This window comes from Rhincodon typus, chromosome 23 (assembly GCF_021869965.1).
Source record: "Rhincodon typus isolate 14 chromosome 23, sRhiTyp1.1, whole genome shotgun sequence".
NCBI lineage: Eukaryota > Metazoa > Chordata > Chondrichthyes > Orectolobiformes > Rhincodontidae > Rhincodon > Rhincodon typus.
The window spans coordinates 30,782,267-30,802,194 of record NC_063354.1 but is presented as its reverse complement, the minus strand read 5'-3'; the positions used below and the strand labels follow the sequence as shown (position 1 = coordinate 30,802,194).

The 19,928-nt window shown below is 41.3% G+C and overlaps 1 protein-coding gene across 1 annotated transcript in view; it reads right to left on the bottom strand.

The window, feature by feature from the left end:
- The window catches only part of fbxw10 (F-box and WD repeat domain containing 10), a 57,304-nt gene extending 39,144 nt beyond the window's left edge, over nucleotides 1-18,160 (bottom strand). Inside the window, exons 1-4 of the mRNA XM_048611124.1 lie at nucleotides 17,626-18,160; nucleotides 8,825-8,989; nucleotides 3,831-4,034; nucleotides 280-407 (exon numbers count right to left, since the gene is read on the bottom strand). Coding sequence (XP_048467081.1) covers nucleotides 280-407; nucleotides 3,831-4,034; nucleotides 8,825-8,989; nucleotides 17,626-18,160 — 1,032 coding nt within the window. The remainder of the gene's footprint in view (nucleotides 1-279; nucleotides 408-3,830; nucleotides 4,035-8,824; nucleotides 8,990-17,625) is intronic.
- Nucleotides 18,161-19,928: the final 1,768 nt, after the last annotated feature.

Below are 19,928 nucleotides of genomic sequence, written 5' to 3'. Positions count from 1 at the left end.
CCAAATATCCACTTGATCCTGCAGGGAAGGCAACACAGAGAGATCCTCAAATATGTCAATGATCTCAAGATATCTTATAAATGATAATTAAAACAATTATTTTTTCACAATTAATATCTCATCCTTCTTAGACAGAGTATCTCATTATGAAGTAGACCCTCATCTTACTTACAAAATATACAACGCAAGTCAAATTGCTAAGAAACACAGATAAGGGACAACTGCCAGAAATGTTAATAGTAAACAAATCTGAACATGCATAAGGACAGTTAATGATACCTGCAATTTTTTGATTTCATCAAAAATGCATTGGATGGCTAGTTTATCCCTCATAATCTCCCTTCCCAGGTAGGCCCAGTGGCGTGACACAAGCGTACAGTTTTGGAGAGAGCTGTGATCCAGAAAGCCTAATGGAAAAAAAAATCCTCATTTTTATATGTAAAGGAAGTACTGTTATTAAGATTACATAGATTAAGTGGATCTAAACTTTCTGTAGATTTTAAACTGTGAAATTGGATTGGTAAACCTGAAATTCATGGAAAATTCCCATAGTAAGAAACTGATTATGAGTTTTCATGAAAATTAATTTGACATCTGTAAATGGCAGTTATCTTCAGACTGACGTACATCACAGTTATCATGTAAGGGTCAGAAATGCTTAAAGCCAAATAGTGCATTAAGCACTGTCCAAAGATGACAAAGTCAAGTGGACTCAAGCAGGGGGACGGCTTTGGATCTTGAAGGAGTAAGACCTAACATTGAGGTTTCCCTCACAGTCTCAACAACTATATCCATCATTTCAATGTAATTTGGAGCTAGTTGCTACCTTGTAACAAATGACTTCATGTTTAAGACATGAGCTTCTTCTTATTAGTCTGCTGGGTGGTTTTCCTCCACCGCACTAAACCAAGAGGGATCTATAAATCCCTACCAAGAATGAGGATGGTGGCAGGTAAACTGCAAGATTGATTTTACAACAGGATGAGCTGTGGGGAGGATCCATCTCACAGCAACAGTCACCAACTTATTCTCAGTATGTCAGTACTCTGAAGATCACCTGTGATGAAGATTTATCCTCCACCATGATTAATAAGTAAATAATAATACCAGATATTTGACTGCTGCAGCTATGGTTGCATTAAAGTGCTCTGGAGATATAATATTCCAATCCAGCCTCATCAATATTCAAACTACTTGCTCTCATATGTTGAGTTGTCTTTATTTTTCTGACAAGACAGTCAAAGCTCAATGGTATTCAATTCAGACAGCAAGCAAAATAATAGCTAACTGCAAAATCATATCCAAAAATCATCAGAAACGTGGTAGGAGCCTGAAAGCAAAAGGAGTATCAAGTGCTGTTAAAACATTGGCCAGTAGGAAGTATATTCTTTTTAAGAAAATGTAGTTTTTACCAGGGACTAGACAAGCCTCCTTCCACCCAGTAAGACCATAAGATAAAGGAATAGAATTAGGTCATTCAGCCCATTGAATCTGGTCCACCATTCAATCATGGCTGATACGTTTCTCAACCCCATTCTCCTGCTTTCTTCCCATAACTCTTGATCCCTTTACCAATCAAGAACTTATCTATTTCTGTCTTAAACACACTGAATAACTTGGCCTCCACAGCCCACTGCAGCAATGAGTTCCTCAAATTAGCACCCTCTGGCTGAAGAAATTCCTCCTCATCTCAGTTCTCTTCACTCTGAGGCTGTGCCCTCAGGTCCTAGTCTCTCCTACTTCTCCATGTCCATCTATCCAGGCCTCTCAATATTTTGTAAGTTTCAATCAGATCCCCCCTCATCCTTCTAAGCTCCATTGATTACAGACCTAGAATCCTTAACCGCTCCTCATGTCATAAGCCCTTCATCCCCTGGGTCATTCTTGTAAACTTCCTCTGGATCCCCTCGAAGGTTAGCACATCCTTCCTTAGATAGAGGGCCCAAAAGTGCTCAGAATATTCCAAATACAGTCTGACCAGAGTTTCATACAACCTCAGCTATATATCTCTGCTCTTGTATTCTCACCCTTGCCTTTCTAATCCCAACTGAACCTGCAGTAAACCTTAAGAGAGTCCTGAAATAGAACTCCCAAGTCCTTTCATGCTTCAGATTTCTGAAGCCTTTCTCCATTTAGAAAATAGTCTATGCCTCTACTCTTCCTACCAAAGTGCACAACCTTATACTTTCCTACATTGGGTTCCACCTCCCACTTCTTTGCCAACTCTCCTAACTTGTCCAAGTATTTCTGCAGCCTCCATGCTTCCTCAAAAATTACCTGTCCCTCCACCTATCTTTGTGTCAACTGGAAACTTAGCAACAAGGCCCTCAGTTCCTGCATCCAGATCATTAATGTATAACGTGAATAGTAAGCATATAATGTGAATAGTTAATGTATAAAGTGAATTGCCCAGCATGGACCCCTGCAGAACTCCACTAGTCAACATCTGCCATCCTGAAAAAGACCCCATTATCCCCACTCTCCGCCTTCTGCCACTCAGCCAATCCTCTATCCATTGCCTTATCTCCAACACCACAAGCTCTTACCCTATCTAGCAGCCTCCTATGCGGCACCCTGTCAAAGGCCTTCTGGAAATCCAAATAGATTATGTCTACTGGCTCTTCTTTGTTTAACTTGCTCATTACCTCCTCAAAGACTTAACTTTCTATTCCTTCAACCTTCACATATTTATGGGGTGGCATTGGCCTAGTGGTATTATCACTAGACTATTAATCTAGGGAGCTTGGTTCAAATCCCACCATGGCAGATGGTGGAGTTTGCATTCAATAATAATCTGGAAATAAGAGTCACATTATGACCATGAAACAATTTCCAATTGTCAGGAAAAGATTGACATCTATGTGGTTGACTTTTAATTGCCCTGTGAGATGGGCTATAAATGCTGGCCTAGCAAGTGACACCCACATCCCATGAATTAAAATTTTAAAAGAATCTAGATTCCCCTTCAAGCAGGCATTCTATTTACCTCAACTACACAAAACAAGTCTGAATTTGGCCAATGTGTGATGGCAAAATAGGCTTCCTAATTTTACAACATGCCAGTAATTAATAAGAGGTCTATGGAAAATCTGAGTTTGAAAGGTGTTATAGACTTTGAAGAGTTTTCAGGGAATCTCACTCTCTTGTTTTAAGGTAATTTGCTGTGTTTTGCTTGAGCTACGGTTAAGGGTACAGCTTTCCATGAGGAAAATTGTATTCATGCAACAGGAATATTCTGTAATTTATTGTTCGCACAGTCATGATTTTACAGTTAGCATTATGTCCTAAAGATATAATCGACCTGATAGAGATGGTGAAATATTTGTCCATAACATACATTTTGAAACCTCAATGGAAATGTCAACATATATTGCAATTAATCTTTTACATACTTGGAAACAGCAAGCTAGGTTATTGAAAAGTCTACAGTCAAGATTTAATGTTAGCAAACTGACTGTGATTTGTTGATATTGTTAAGGATCATTGTAGACATATAGAGTGATCCATCCAGCAGCTTAAACAGCTTTTTCATTTTTGTTTAATGAGATGGGCCATTATTTGTTCCCCGTTCCAATTTTCCCAGAAATGGAGTGGCTTTCAAGGATATATCAGAGACTGGTTAAGTGTAAACCACATTTCCCAGTGCCAATGTGTGTCTTTTATAAATGAAAGCCAATGTTATGGTGAGTTCATCTTAAAAATGTGGCAGTTCCACAGTTTTAGATTAACTTCTTTGAATTATTTGCTTTCTTACAGTATGCGCACTTCCTAAGCTTTATGAAGTAAATAACCTATTTGGGTTCTTAACTGAAAAATAATTCAGTCCTCACCAAGAATAAATTTTGCCAAATGAATAGGAAGACAGCGGATGAAGTCCTTATGGTGAGTGACTCCTGATGTCGCCTCAAAAGGTGAAGTTATAATTATTGGTATTGGAGGTTCAACCACAACAGGTAACTCATTAACTGTTCTCGAGGACACTGATCGCTTCTTCTTCGTCTTCCCACTCTTCAAGGAAAGACTAACACTTGAAGCTGCAACCGAAATATATCTTTGAAGTCATTTCTGCAAAACCAGCTTATATTAACAGTAAGGTCTGATATTACACATTACAATAAGCTTCTATTACATTCCAGTACAAACACAAATGTATTCAAAGTTTTTAGCCCTAGTCAGTAATTAATGCCATCTGTTAAATCTAAACAAACAATTCCAGAACAGAATGAATATATTTGTGTCAGAGCCTTTGGAATGATAACCCTTTAAGAGTTCAATGTGAAAGTAAGCCAAGTCCCAAATATTACCGTTATCACTTTGTCATATCTCGGTCAAGATCAGAGTGATATTATCACTGTCTGACTTTAGTACTCCTCTGTGCTTTCAGCCCTTTATTTAGTGCTCCTTTCTCGTTTTTGGCTTTAAACTAGTTTTAAGGCATGTCCTGCTAGCTCTGCGGAGACAGGGGTGGAGAGAGATGCCTGACATACCTTCAAGGATCAGGCAGTTGAGCTGTAGGACAGCAAGGGCAATGTGCCTGTGCTGAGGTGGAGATTGGATATCTCTAGCCGTCAAGTGAGAAAGCTCCAATCTGCTACTTCCAGTTGCACATCAAGCACTAATAATAACACATTGGAGAAGGGTGGTAGCTTGAACACTGAAATAACTGCACAGAGGCCAGTATCCTGTCACCAAGTCACCCTTTATTTACTTGTGCACAATACACTGGCTTTGGCCAGCCAGCTCGGAGTCAGCCCCCTGAACTAAGGAGATTCTAAATCCCCTGTTTGTATTGGTCAGCCAGGATTTCCTGATCGGCCTAGAGTAACAACCCCAATCAAGGATCTTTTGAAATCAACGAGATCCACCTCGTTCCAATCACTACAAACCAGATCAAAGCTTTGTGTTTTTTTTCTATACAGGCTCTGCTTTCCCCTGTCAAGACAGGTCCATCTCTGCCAGCCTCTTCTAACACTCTTCTTAAAAGGAACAGTCATGAATCTCTGAGAATGTACATCAAGAGCTTCTTGCCCTTCAGCAGTGCAGAGAATTCACCTCAGTGAACAAAGTATCTAGAGTATGTCCAGGATGACATTCTGCTGAGAGTAGCTCTGATACTGACCAAAATCTAGAGGAGGAAGAATTGGCCAAGGGCTCTGACACTTGGAGACTGCCAGGGAATAAGCCCCTTGTAGAGCACAATATAGATGATGAGCCTCTGGACTCAGAAATTAATGAGCAGACAGAGATGCATAGTCAAGCCGGGGAAGGTCTGGTAGAAGCGTCAAAGATCATGTGCAAACCATGACTCTCCAGGTTCGGTCTGATGTTGTGGCTCCAGCAGGTTGTTGATACTGTACAGTGGAACAATCAGTGCCTGTCAGGTACAGGCAGGAACCTTCAAACTATCACTTGAATCCCAGGGATGTATTCATTCACTGGCTGCGTGAAAGAGGGCCAAGGGACATTGTCTGCCCTTCAAATGCCCCATCTCCTCAAGGAGTGAGGACGATGTCACTCTGCACAGACAAGGAGGAGATCCAATAGACATACACCTTAGGTGTGTCATCTCTTGAGATGCCCTGCCACGTTACCTCCCTGCTGCCAGAGACCCAAAAACGTCAGCGAGAGGAGGTCGCACCTCAGTGCAGGAGCCATCCAGGCTTCAAAGCAGCTGAGAGCACCTTCTGAGGGAAACCCAGCAGGTTTCCTCAGGCTCATCTGTAGCTGGCAAGATCACACCAAGATGCAGCTGTCTGAAAAGTAAGATTAAACAACACTGAAGTCATTTTAGATGAACCTTCTATACAACCCAATATTTGACACAAATTGTAGTTTATATGACAGTTCTGTGTTTCATTCAATTTGTCAAGGTTGCTGGTGATAGCAGTTCCAAAGGCCTCAAAACATTAACTGTTTTATTCTCTCCGAAGATGTTGTCAGACCTGCTGAGTTTCTCCAAAACTTTTTTTTTTATTTTTGACTATTTGTGTTTTCTTTGTAGACTATCTGGAGGGGTTCTGATCACTGCACTCACTCCCATACGCATCAACGGGAATTATGTAAAGCTGTTATTCTCTCCTGCCCTCTGCAAGGACCACAACTTCTGAAAAGTGGGAACTTAAGCTTTGGGAATCAACGTTTTACCTCTCTGTAAAAGATGAATGCCCCTTGAAAACTGAATTTTTAATCATCTAAGGGCAGCCCCCACACAATGTTGCACATCTCCATCCTGATGTTCTGGTTAGAATACTGAACAGGAGGTAATTGGTACAAGGGGAATAAATCCACTCGCAATTAATGGTAAACAAATTACCTTAATTGTTCATTTATGAAGTAAGCATTCCTTTGAGAACCAGAATATCTCTACATCATTATTGGCTCATAGTTCTGATTCAGATCTAGTTGCTATCTGGTTCTTGCAGACCTGTCTGCTTCATTGCAGTATGGCCCTGGCTTGTTCAGCACACTCACCTTTAGGATTGGCTCCCTCTGCATCTCTGGCAGACTGCCCTTCTTCTAAACGCTCTGCCTGTTGTTGAGCTGGGCTAACCCTATTGCAGGCTATCACAGTGAACAATTTTAGAGACCCTGTGGGTGAGTACTGGGCTCCGCCTGCTGAGGCATGGGCAGCGCTGCAGCGTGTTCATTCTCAGTTTGAGAGTTACACACTTGAGGCATTAGCCACACCACCTACAATACACCTGCAAATACTCACTGTCTCCTCCCTGCTCCATCTCCAGTAATGTCCCTGTGGGAGATCATAGAATCCCTACAGTGTGGAAGTAGGCCATTCAGCCTATCGAGTCCACACCAACCCTCCAAAGAGTATCTCACCTAGACCCTGTTCCTGTAACCCTGCATTTCCAATGGCTAACCCATCCCTGGGCATTAATGGCAGTTTAAGTATGGCGAATCCACCTAACCTGCACATCTTTGGACTATGGCAGGAATCCAGAGCACCCGGAGGAAACCCATGCAGACACGGGGAGAATGCATGAAATCCACCCAAATAGTCACCCGAGGGTGAGTTTTGGAAAGGCAATTCAGGGCAGGTCTTATACACTTAATGGTAAGGTCCTGGGGAGTGTTGCTGAAGAAAGAGACTATGGATTGCAGGTTCGCAGTTCCTTGAAAGTAGAGTCACAGGTAGGTAGGATAGTGAAGGAGGCATTTGGTATGCTTGCCTTTACTGGTTAGTGCATTGAGTATAGGAATTGGGATGTCATGTTGCAGCTGTATAGGACATTGGTTCGGCCACTTTTGGAATACTACATGCAATTCTGGTCTCCCTGTTATAGGAAGAATGTTGTGAAACTTGAAAGGGTTCAGAAAAGATTTACAAGGATGTTGCCACAGTTAGAGGGTTTGAGCTATGGGGAGAGGCTGAATAGGCTGGTGCTATTTTCCCTGGAGTATTGGAGGCTGAGGGGTGACCTTATCGAGGGTTATAAAATCATGACGGGCAAGGATAGGGTAACTGGACAAGGTCTTCCGCCTGGGGTGGGTGCGTCCAAAACTAAACGGTGTAGATTTAAGGTGAGAGGAAAAAGATTTAAAAGGACCTAAGGGGCAACTTTTTCACACAGAGGGTGGTGCGTGTATGGAATGAGCTGCCAGAGGAAGTGGTGGAGACTGGTACGATTACAACATTTAAAAGGCATTTGGATGGATATATGAATGGGAAGAGTTTAGAAGGATATGGGCCAAATGCTGGCAAATGGGACGAGATTTATTTATTTATTGGGACGAGTTGTCCAAAGGGTCTGTTTCTGTGCTGTACAGCTCTATGACTCTATGATTAGTGCTGAACATGGCTGAAATTCCATACCAAGTTAGCAATATGCAGATCATGACTGCGTTAATGGACGGCTGACATCAATTCAGCGTTAAGTGCTGATTATTAATTGCCAACATTCTTCCCAGAGTTATGGGCTCTCTTCTCCTGCAATGTGAAAAGGTAAGCAGTTGATAAGTGAACTGAGTGCTGAGAGAGTGTCAACCTTTGAGGAGGGAGTAGTGGTAGTAATAGGACATGAGACTGTCAGCAAATGTAAGCGCTGTATGATAGGGCTGAGATTTGAGGAGGAAGCTGGATAGGAAGTGTATTGGTCAGAGGAATGTAGTTCAGATGGCAGCTCGGGAGGTGAATGGCTGAGAACCGCCAGCTGAGATACTCACCTTGCCAGACTTCATGATGTCGATGAACCCTTCCAGAACCAGATCAAGGTCCTCAACACCACGCGTCTCCCACTGCTCATGGCCTCAGCAACCCAAAGCTACACATGCTCAATGTGGCTGACACATTGTCCAGGAAGAGAATTTCTCCCCAGGCCCTCACTGCTTAAATCCTATGATCAGGGAAGCAGCCTTTCCACACCTCACTGTTTCCTCCTTCAGCTGGATGTTTTCCTCCAAACAGGAATCCCACTGGGAGATTGGCTGAGATTCCTTTTCAATAGAGATCCTTCATTGCTGCATTGACTACGTCATCCCACCTGCCTTCCCTGACTGGTCAGGAAACCCACAGGTGAGTACTCATTATTTTGTTCTGTTAAAGAGCAATCATTTAGTACATGAATCAGGAGTTAGGTTTCTGACACAGAAAAGGCTCCTGCTGTTCTACCAGGAACAACCAGTACTTTCTCCTTTAAAGACAGCTCTTATTCTCAAACTCTAAATGCTGTTCGATGCAAAATTCTATCCTAACCAAGGCAAACCCACTGGTGGACTTCTGAAACCCAACTTCACTAACAGCAATGTAGGTGACATTGTCCACATTGGGATCCGCCGTATTTTTCAGATTTCAGCCTCCAACCGTTCTTACCAGTATTGTCTTCCGGTTGAAGCAGGCTCAATGGAAGCATTTCAGATGAAACATTTGAATATTCAGGCCAGATCTTAGTCAGCGGCTCCAATTCAGGATGTTCATCCGTCTGAAAGGTACTATTCGATTCATGCAGCAAGGTAACACTTTTGTCTTTTTCTCCATCTGAAACATGAAGTAGTCATTGTTATAATAGAGGAAACACAGCTGCCAATTTGTGTCCAGAAAGATCACACGAACAGCAATGTGATAATGAACTAGATAAATTGTTTCTTTAATTTAGTGGTGGTAGTTGGGGTATAAATATTGGACATATTTAAATACTAATGCCCTGCTCTTTTTCAAAAATGCCATGGAGCCTGTTACATCCTGTTGAGAACAAAAAGATGCAAAATATGTTCATTATTTCTTCTGAACAAAGTTATCTCTGATAGTGTGGCACCATTTCAGTACTACACTACAGTATCAAAGTAGATTTGGTGCTCAAGGCATTGTTGTGGGTTTTAAACATTTGAAGCACATGTAGCATCTTTTGAAGTGTTGTGGGAACATAATATCGGAAGCTAATGGGAAATTATACCCAGGTCATGTGTACAATATCCCATTATATCACCTCCCTCTTTCTTCACCTCATTTAAATCTGAATATACTTGTGCTAAAATGATCCAAAGCCTACAATGTTGCAAATGTGCAGACAGGTTTTTAAACATGTTTTAACTTATCTCCTTGTAAGGCTTGTTTGAAAATGTGCTGCTACACACAGAATTTAATTTGAGCTGACTTAATTGGTTTTATGAAAAGATGTGCTCTAAATAGTATTTTCTAAAAGATTATATGGAACAATATAAACATATCTTGAACTTTTTAAGCAAAGGACACTTTGCTAAGGAAAATGTACTGGGTACAACAGCAACAACACCCTTAAGGAACACAAAGCTTGAGTGGAACCATACAGTCTGAACCATACAGACTTCAGAAAGAAGTCACATGCCCGTTGTAGGAATGAAATGAGAAAATTGCTTTATTGAACTCAGAAAAGGAAATGGATGGGCATTTGAGTACTAACTCCGTCTATCTTTAGGGGATGGTAGATTGGTGCACTAGGTATGAGTCTCACTGGATAAGCCAGCATTTGTTGCCCATCCTTAATTGCCCTTATGAAGGTGGTTAGCTGCCTTCTTGAACTATTGTACTTACTGTGACATAGGTATTTGCACAGTGCTGTTAGGGAGAGATGTCCAGGGTTTTGGCACAGCAGCAGTGTAGGACATATGATATATTTCTTATAGTTATGACAAAACTGTGACCTGGAGAGGAACTTGCAGCTAGTGTTGTTTGCACATCCACGCTACCTGAGTTCTTCAAGGTGACATACATAGAAATACCAAAGGAACAGTGAGTGTTCAGATTAATGGTACCTTTGGGAAAGACAGAAGTATACAGCATCAAACCATTATTATTTCTGAAGGCCTGTCAGCAACTATGCTGTAAAGCAGGCTTTAGGTCATATTGGCATGAGTGTCGCCAGAAATTCACACCAAATATTAAAGAGTGAAGTGATACAAGCATTTGGTAAAGTGGTATTATTGCATGCTTGTATATGCATGAAATAGCTTCCCAATAATTTCCAGTATTATATTTCTAACTCAGTGTTAGCACTCTTGCCTCGAGGTTAAAAAATCGTGTGTTCAATTTATACTACCAAGACTTGGATACAAAAGTCTCAGTTCACGCAGAGATTAGAACTGCTTCTGTACTACTCCCTGACAAAGAAAAATGTTTTTTAAAACTTGAAACAAAGTTGAGACTAACAAAATGCATAGGTTATGAAGGTCTGTAATACATTGGTATTATTTGAAAATGTGGGTTCTAAAATGGAGGATAAATAGATTTTAGTTTCTTTCAAGGCAGAGTATGCTGACATTAGCACATACGAGCTGTGCTGTGTGTAAATCGTGCATGTACAGTTAAAGAGTGGGGCCATATACAGTGGTGGGGTCTGGGTACTGTGACCAAGAATAAGGTGGGTGGGATGGGGACAAGGTTTTTAGTCATGAACAGGGATCTGGGGAAGTGGCCATGACTAAGGGGGAACAGAGAGAGAGTGGTCAGGGCCTGTAGCTGTGAGGAGAGGGTTCAGGGATGTGGCGATGAATGGGGAGAGAGAGGGGTGGACCAGGGGATTCAGCTATGACTTGGGGGGGTTGGTGCAGCCATGATAGAGGAGGTGGGGGAACTGGGAGATGTGTCCATGAATGGGAACAGGTGAGGGAGCACAAGGAATTCACCCATGAGGATGGAAAGAGAGGAGGTGTGGGGATGCAGGAGCCAGAGCAGCTTCATGAAGGGGAAAGAGACCCACAACAGCAGAAGAATCATACAACACAGAAACAGACCCTTTGGTCCAACCAGTCCATGCTGACCAAAATCCCAAACTAAACTAGTCCCACCTGCCTGCACTTGGCCCATATCCCTCCAAACATTTCTTATTCATGTATTTATCTAAATTTCTTTTTCACATTGAAACTACCCACATCCATCACTTCCTCTGGAAGTTCATTCCACATATGAACCACCCTCTGTGTAAAACAGTTGCCCCTCATGTCTTTTCTAAAATCTTTCTTCTCTCACCTTAAAAATATGTCCCCTAGACTTGAAATCCCCAACCCTAGGGAAAAGATGCCTGGCATTCACCTTATCTAAGCCCTTCCTGATTTTATAAACCCCTATAAGGTCACCCCTCAACGTTCTACATTCTAGTGAAAAAAGACCCTGCCTATCCAGCCTCTCCTTATAAGTCAAACCCTCCATTCCTGTCAACATTCTAGTAAATCTTTTTTGAACTCCCTCTAGCTCAATAATATCTTTCCTATAACAGGGCGGCCAGAACTGCACACAGTACACCAATGTCCAGGCAGTCAGGCTGGGGAGAACTCCTGAGATATTTAAAAGACAGTAAGAACAAATTTCCAGAAGCAGAAAACCATTCAGTTTAGACATGAAGACATATTACAAGGCTGATGAAGACATGAGCTTAAGGAACCAATGTTAAATTACTAGTAAGCTGCAGTTAGAGTTTTTTTAAAGATCTTGGAAAAAACATTGACTGAGGAAAATAGCATCTAGTGAATGCACAGGAATTGGTTGAAAAGAGATTGATTACAGCCAGGCCAGCTGAATAAGAAGATTTAAAGTGAAGATGAGGATATCTTTTCAGTGAGGTTTGAGCACCTATAAGGGCATAGGGATAATAGGGATGAATCTTTCTTTCTGATATTTGTAATGTAATTCTTCCAATAGTTCTAGTTTACTGCCATATGAATTATGTTTTCTGTTGTGTAACAAATCTTTCTGTAATTTTGTTAAAGTGCATTGACGGCTACTTGTGAAAATATTTTATGATGCACCTCACAGTGATTAAAAAAAAAACCTTATTATCTACCAAGCCAGGACCTGACTTGTCCAGCTGGTTTATAACAATATAAAAGAAGACTATGTTTACTGGAAATTATGGTCACCTATAGAAAGTAGCTCTAAATTCAAGAAAGAATGATTAAATATACATAGATGAAAGGGTTCAACATTTTTACAATTTTTTTTCATACTAATAAGGCATTGAGGTCACAGTTCCTCTGAAATTTAGTCATTCCTTAGAATGTTGCACATGTTCAAAATGATTATTTCACTAATCAATCTTTTTTCAGCAATTTAAGCATGAATTGCTCAAAGTCTAGATTAATCTTCTCGTTCCCTTCAGCAGCTGATTATAAATTTAAATTTAATTATTTGTAGTTTTCTAAAGACAAAAATCTGAAAACATACAGAGAATATATCTGATACAGTATTATCTCAAACATGCCTGGAAATTAATTGCCAAGTAATTATAGCCCCAAAACACATATCATCACCTCACTGAGAGGATCAGAATATCTCATCATGTTGGGCAAAATGGCAATCTTCTCCCATTTTCCCTAACAGTGTTAATCTTACTGCTGAATTCCATTTTACAGCACATCCAAGATGTTGGATATATATATAAAATGCTTTATTCCCTTTTGCTACTTTGCTTCTCACCTGTGTTTGAAGTATTCATACTTATCATTGTATTCATGAATAGATTTGAAAATGGAATGTAAAAGATTTATATATACATTGAGACTTCACCACATTTTCATTATGCTATAGAAAGATAAACTTGCAAAACTCCAAACAGACTCAAAACATTACATGTGATTCTGCAATTAGATAATATTTGTTCAATAACATTGAGTGTGTGAAGAATTGCACTGACAGCAAGCTTGGCATTGTCAGTTTAGCTTGTAGTAGGGTGCCCTTGTACAGACTGGAATCTACATTAATACACAGGCCCTGATCCTTGCAGACAGAAAGAACATAGTCACTATGCTTGGTTCAACTTAACTAGGTAGGTAGGTAGGTAGGTAGGTAGGCAATTGAAATAACTGCAGTCAACCAAGTCTTTACATGTACATAGTACACTGTCTGTAACCAGCCAGTTCCTGAACTGATGAGATGCTGAATCCCCAGTTTATATTGGTCAGCCAGTGCTTCCTGATTGGCCCAGGTTAACAATTTCCAATCAAGGATCTCACGGTCAGCAAGATCCACCTGGTTCCAATCATTACATTGATATTCTCTGGTTCATTGCTCAGGCCAATACCTTGACAAATCAGAGTCAATCTGCCAGTTAATCGGCAGTCAGTATCTAAATGATGTATTCTCTATGGCAACACCTCAAACAATCAGAGTCCACCTGCCACAGTACAAATGTTATTTTCCTTTTACATTAGTATTTCTTTCAAATTGTCCTGATGAGTTCAAAATGAAAAGCTTCCACAAATGTGACTTTTTTCAGAAATATTCTGTTTATAATTAACAAAGGCAAATGCATTTCAAATGACGAATACCATTTCTCCCCCATTTTGAAAGCATTTCATAAAGTTCACAAAGAATCGATTTGATTGAACTACTCTGAGGGGCAAATCTAATCTAATGATCCATTAAATGATGTTAAATGGGCATTGCCAAAGAAGTTTATCTCCTGTGGAGACTACATTGACACTGTAATACGTACTAAAATAATGCACTGACTTTCAAACTTGTCAGCATGGAAGACAGTAATATAATATACTCTAAAGAGCCTAATTTCTAAAATACAACAAATTGGGTCACTGGAACCAAAACATTAACTCTGGTGCTCACAGATGCTGCCAGACCTGTTGAGCTTTTCCAGCAACTTCTGTTTTTGTTCCTGATTTACAGCATCCGCAGTTCTTTTGTTTTTATTTTCCAAAATACAGTGCCAGCTAGCCAAAGAAAAACAGTGCTATCCTTGCAAAACATGTTTTATTATGGATAAAGTATCTGATGTAGCATGCAAAAATCTGACAGGTAAAGGACAGAAATGTGATGATTGCATAAATTCTCAGGTTCCGTGTAACCACATTTGAAAACCTATACCATAACTGACTATATCTCCTTTTAGTAAAATTGCTAGGTTAGCATTCAAGGTTATCTATAAATGAAATCTCAACTGAGACTCGGTGAGGGTTAAGAATAACACAAGTTATATTAACTCAGGAGACAGTGTTTCAATATAGTTGTATCTGCATATTTATAATTAATGAGTAACATTACAAATAAAATTCTATTAATTATACAAAAATAGTCACTCTAGACCACATGCCCATTCATTTGGTGTTCTGTAACTGATCATACAATAATTATGCAAATTCCTGTACAATACTTTCACTTGATTATTGTAAAAAGAATTGGTTCTGAAAGGAATTATGCTGAAGATGGTTTTAAGTTCCAACCATTTTGATGATTTCCCTCCTCTACGTCAGGGAAACCAAGCAGAGGCTTGGGGACCACTTTGCAGAACACCTACGCTCGGTTCGCACTAAACAACTGCACCTCCCAGTCGCGAACCATTTCAACTCCCCCTCCCATTCCTCAGACAACATGTCCATCCTGGGCCTCCTGCAGTGCCACAACGATGCCACCTGAAGGTTGCAGGAACAGCAACTCATATTCCGCTTGGGAATCCTGCAGCCCAATGGTATCAATGTGGACTTCACAAGCTTCAAAATCTCCCCTCTCCCTACCGCATCCCAAAACCAGCCCAGCTCGTCCCCGCCTCCCTAACCTGTCCTTCCTCCCACCTATCCCCTCCTCCCACCTCAAGCCCCACCCCCACCCCCATCTCCTACCTACTAACCTCATCCCGCCCCCTTGACCTGTCCGTCCTCCCTGGACTGACCTATCCCCTCCCTAACTCCCCACCTACACTCACCTTTACTGGCTCCATCCCCGCCTCTTTGACCTGTCTGTCTCCTCTCCACCTATCTTCCCCTCTATCCATCTTCTATCCGCCTCCCCCTCTCTCCCTATTTATTTCAGAACACCCTTCCCCTCCCCCATTTCTGAAGAAGGGTCTAGGCCCGAAACGTCAGCGTTCCTGCTCCTCTGATGCTGCTTGGCCTGCTGTGTTCATCCAGCTCTACACCTTGTTACCTGAAATGTTGCTCTGTTTCTCTCCACAGAAGTTAACTGACTGCTGAATTTTTCAAGCATTTTTGTTATTTTTTTCAGAGTTCTAACAATTGCAGTATTTTGCTTTTGTAAAGGACTGAGCATCTATAAATGTATCTTTATTAATTTAACACTTTGTCACAACTGTAGAACATCTTGCCATTTGTGGTATTCAGCATAATACAGAAAAATATTGAACAAATTGACCTAATCAAACCAGTCTGAATGTTTACAAACAATCTATTCACCAAATATAATGAATAAAATTATAATCACAGGTCTACTATTATGTGTCAAGGTACATTAATAAAATATGATATTGGGATGTACAAAAATCCCTGAATTATCAACTAACTTGCTAGTTTTAAGGCGTTAATACTTTTATTGTTGTGAATGTAATCATTGCACCAAACCTCTGTAGATATGTGTATTTAAATTTCCAGTATCAAAATGTAATTAATATTGGAATGACAGAATGTACTAAGAAAGTTTGGACCTCTTAAAGAAACATGCATTGATACACAAATAAAAATCCAACCAGGAATTAACAAGTAAACATATGAAACAAAACACATTAATGGGTTTATGTGGAGGTTTGTTTTGTATTTCATTTTGCATAGAAATAATGACACAATAGAAGATCATTGCGTCCAATGATCTTTGGCTGGAACCTTCTACTCAAATCCCATTTCTCTTCGTATTTCCTGAGTTTGTAAAAAATATTTTTGCCCCTCTCAAATATTTATCCAGTGTCCTTTTGAATTATGTTATTGCTTTAGCTCCACTAGGCATGTGTAGTAAAGCAGTTGATGTTTTAATAAACCTCTGATCTTCAAATTTATTATTTCATTATTTTTGAGAATCCTGAACATTAGGCTCCTTTGCTATTAATTTGCCAACCAATGGAAACTATCATTCATTAATTATTTTCTCAAAATATTTCATTGTTTTGAAAACCTGTGAATTCAAATATCTCCCTCTCCTCCTTAATCTTCTGTGTTCCACTTCAGGTGAACTTTGCTCCAGCATTCTTGTAGTTCCAATTTCTTGCTCAATAATAGCGATACTGCAAACAGTCCCACAAGTGTGAACCAAATCTGATTCTCTTATGTGACCCTGGGATAAACAGGGATAAAATGGGAACTCCTAATAACCACAGTCAGCAGCATAAGGAGGAAGTACAGAAACAAAAAGCACGGAACCAAGGTTATAAGAAACCCAAAATCTGCAGACTTTCCAGTTCTACAGGTGACCCCTGATAAAAAGCCAGAGCAAATGTATTTTCTTTCAAAACCACAGGCTATTCTGTCCTTTTAAGTTGCATACTGTAGATGCTGGAAATCTGAAAAATGAAAACAGAAAATGCTGGAAATACTCATAAGATCCTGGATTCGCTCCCCGATTTCTTTTTTATTAATTTAACCTATTTTAACCCTAGGGTGGCACTGTGGCTACTACTGCTACCTAACAGCACTAAGGTCCCGGGTTCAATTCCACTCTTGGGTGACTATCTGTGTGGCATTTGCACATGCTCCTTCTCTGCATAGGTTTCCTCCCACAATCCAAAACTGTGCAGACTAGGTGGGATTAGCCATGAGAAATGCAGGGTTACAGGGATGGGATGCTCATCAGAGGATCAGTGAAGATTCAATGGACCAAATGGCCTGCTTCTGCACTGTATGTAGGGATTCTATTCTAGTTTTCTAATCAACCTGTTCAGAGATGTTAATACATACTTCTGGAGCAGGTGGGATTTGAACCTGGGTTGCTTGGTCCAGGGGTAGGAACACTACTGAGCCACAGGAGGGTTGCCACACTCTCTCTGCTAGCACTGTACATCTATCTACTGCACAGAGTTCAAGGAGATTGCTCAGCACCACCTTCTGCAGAGCAATTAGGGGTGTGTGACAAATGCTGGCCTTGCCAGTGTTATACACAACTCAGGAAAGAATGAAACATCAGGAGCATCTGTGACCTGGAAGATCATCGATTTGAAACATTAATCTTTGTTTCTCTCTCCACAGATGCCAGCCAGATCTCCTGAGCTTTTTGCAGCATTTTTGTGTTTTTAATATAGTCTATTTTGGATTGTGTGGTGCTCCAGCTCTCAGAATAAACAGTGTATTGTCACTGAGACAATGACTTAGCTGGTGCCCTGCGTTTGGCTGGCTTTAGGATGTGATGTGAAAATTGTGCTAGGGTACATTTCAATGTGTTTGGCAGGATGCATAGCTGGATACTTCTCATACCTTTCCACTCATGGATTTCAGGAGTGCCCCTGGCGATTATACGTGTTCGGATCAGATTCCCAATGTTATGGAGCTGCTTGATATCGCACAACTGAAACAAGCCCAGGAGGTAGTTTGTTTTGGTCCAATGCTTGCTGCCAGTGAACCATTCCCAGGTGCTGGCCACATAGCCGTGCAGGTCCAGCTTGTTCAGGGACCGGTCTGAGCTCAGGGTGCTGAAGTCCTCAGGCAGGCTGGGGTTAGCAGACGAGCGGGAGTGGGTGAAGTCTTTGCCGAGAGTCGGCTGCAGAAGCCTGTCGAGCTGCAGCAGGAGATCCAGGCTGTCAACCCTGTGGACCAGGCCGATTAAAAACTGCTGCTTGGTCATGTCCCCAGCTCGCAGGAACCACTGCTTGGTGGAGGCCAGCCTGAGCTGCAGGGTGCAGGTGTAGCAGGAACCGCATCGAGGGGCCGAACAGTCGGTCAGGCAGGTCAACGTGGCCGAGGAGAGAAGGTTGAACTCAGCCTTTTCGCCCACCGCGTCCAGATCATGCATTCTTCTCATTCAGGGCTGCTCACTAAGTCTTCCAGTAAGGCTCGCTCCTTGCTCCAGTGTCTCTATGTGTTTTGTTACGCCTCGGCTCGATCCTTCTCCAATGTATCGCTCCCTGTTGCCAGGCAGCAGGGAACGCCGCCACGTAAACTCAGGGGCTTCCTGAGCAGAGCTCAGCCCATGTGACTGGCGTCACTATCATTGGAATCAGAGAGAATTGACAGCACAGAGGGCAACATCTCAAAGAGTCGAGGTAATTCCTAAAGGACTCTGGCTGGGCAGCCTAAAACTCGGCGTCACACCCAGAGACAGCTATAGATTTTACATGCTAAGGGTCTGAGGAATGGAGAGACAAAGAGAGTGGTAATGATTTGGAATTGACTGCCTACTGGGGCAGTGGGAGCAGAGGCAATGAATGGTTTCTAAAGGACATCTGCTCTTGAGGGAAATGTACTCTCAGGGAATGGAACAGGGGACTAGGACCAATTGGGTGCTCTGTTCTTTTAAATAAGAGACTCATCAGGTGTAATAGAAACAAATCAAACTGTCATCAGAAATCGACAGTACTGAAAAAAAATGATCAAATCAAAACAACATTCTCTGGAATAATGATGCACGCCAACCCCTGTGGTGCCCACAGGTCTCTAAATGCCCCTGGACAACGCTGCTCCCCCTTAGAGGGCACCTGAGTGCAGATGTAGCCAAAGAAGAGGGGATTACTGTCAGGTATCATAGAAGCATACAGTACAGAAGAGACCATTTGGCCCATCAAGTCAGTAAGAACAAAAACATTCTACTACCTACACCAGTCCCATTTTCCTACACTAAGCTCATAGCCTTGAATGTTAAGTGTTATGGCAGGGTACTACAAACATCCATCCCATGGCCAGCTGCCAGAACTTCTTATTGGGTTGCCCTATAAAGAGTCAGCACGGACTCAGTGGATCCCATGGCCATCTTCTGTGCTGTAATGAATCCATTCCTGAAATGAGGAATGTTGTGTTTGCCCAAGGTGTTGCAATTCCAGGGAGTTGTGGATACCCAGGTGTTGAGTATATACAAGGTCAAGGTTGACATAAACACACCAATTAGGAGCAGAACCAAGCCATTCAGCTCTTCAAAGTTGCTCTGCCATTTAATAAATTTATGTCTGATCTGATCACTCCACATTCCCATCTACCCTGATAAACTTTATACTCCCTTGCTTAACAAGAATCTAACTCCCTCTGATTAAAGATGTTCTAAATTCTGCTTCTGCCACCTTTTCAGGAAGAGAGTTCCAAAGACTCACAACAATCTGTAAGAAAAAAAAAATCTTTGTCACTGTCTTAAATGAGCAACCCCTTATTTTGAAGTAGAAACCACTGGCTCAAGATTCTCTCACAAGTGGAAACATCCTTTCTACATCCATTGTATAAAATGCCCTCAGGATCTTAAATAGATTCATAGAGTCATTGGGCTGTACAGCACAGAAACAGATCCTTCAGTCCAACTCGCCCTTACCAACCAAATATCCTGAATTAATCTAGTCCCATTTGTTAGTATTTGGCCCATATCCCTCTAAATCCTTCCTATTCATACACCCATCAAGATACCTTTTAAATTTTGTTATTGTACTAGCCTCCACCACTTCTTCTGGCAGCTCATTCCATACATATACTACCCTCTCTGTGAAAACGTTGCCCCTTAGGTCCCTTTTAAATCTTTCTCCTCTCACCTTAAACCTATGCCCTGTAGTTTTGGACTTCCCCATCCCAGGGAAAAGACCCTG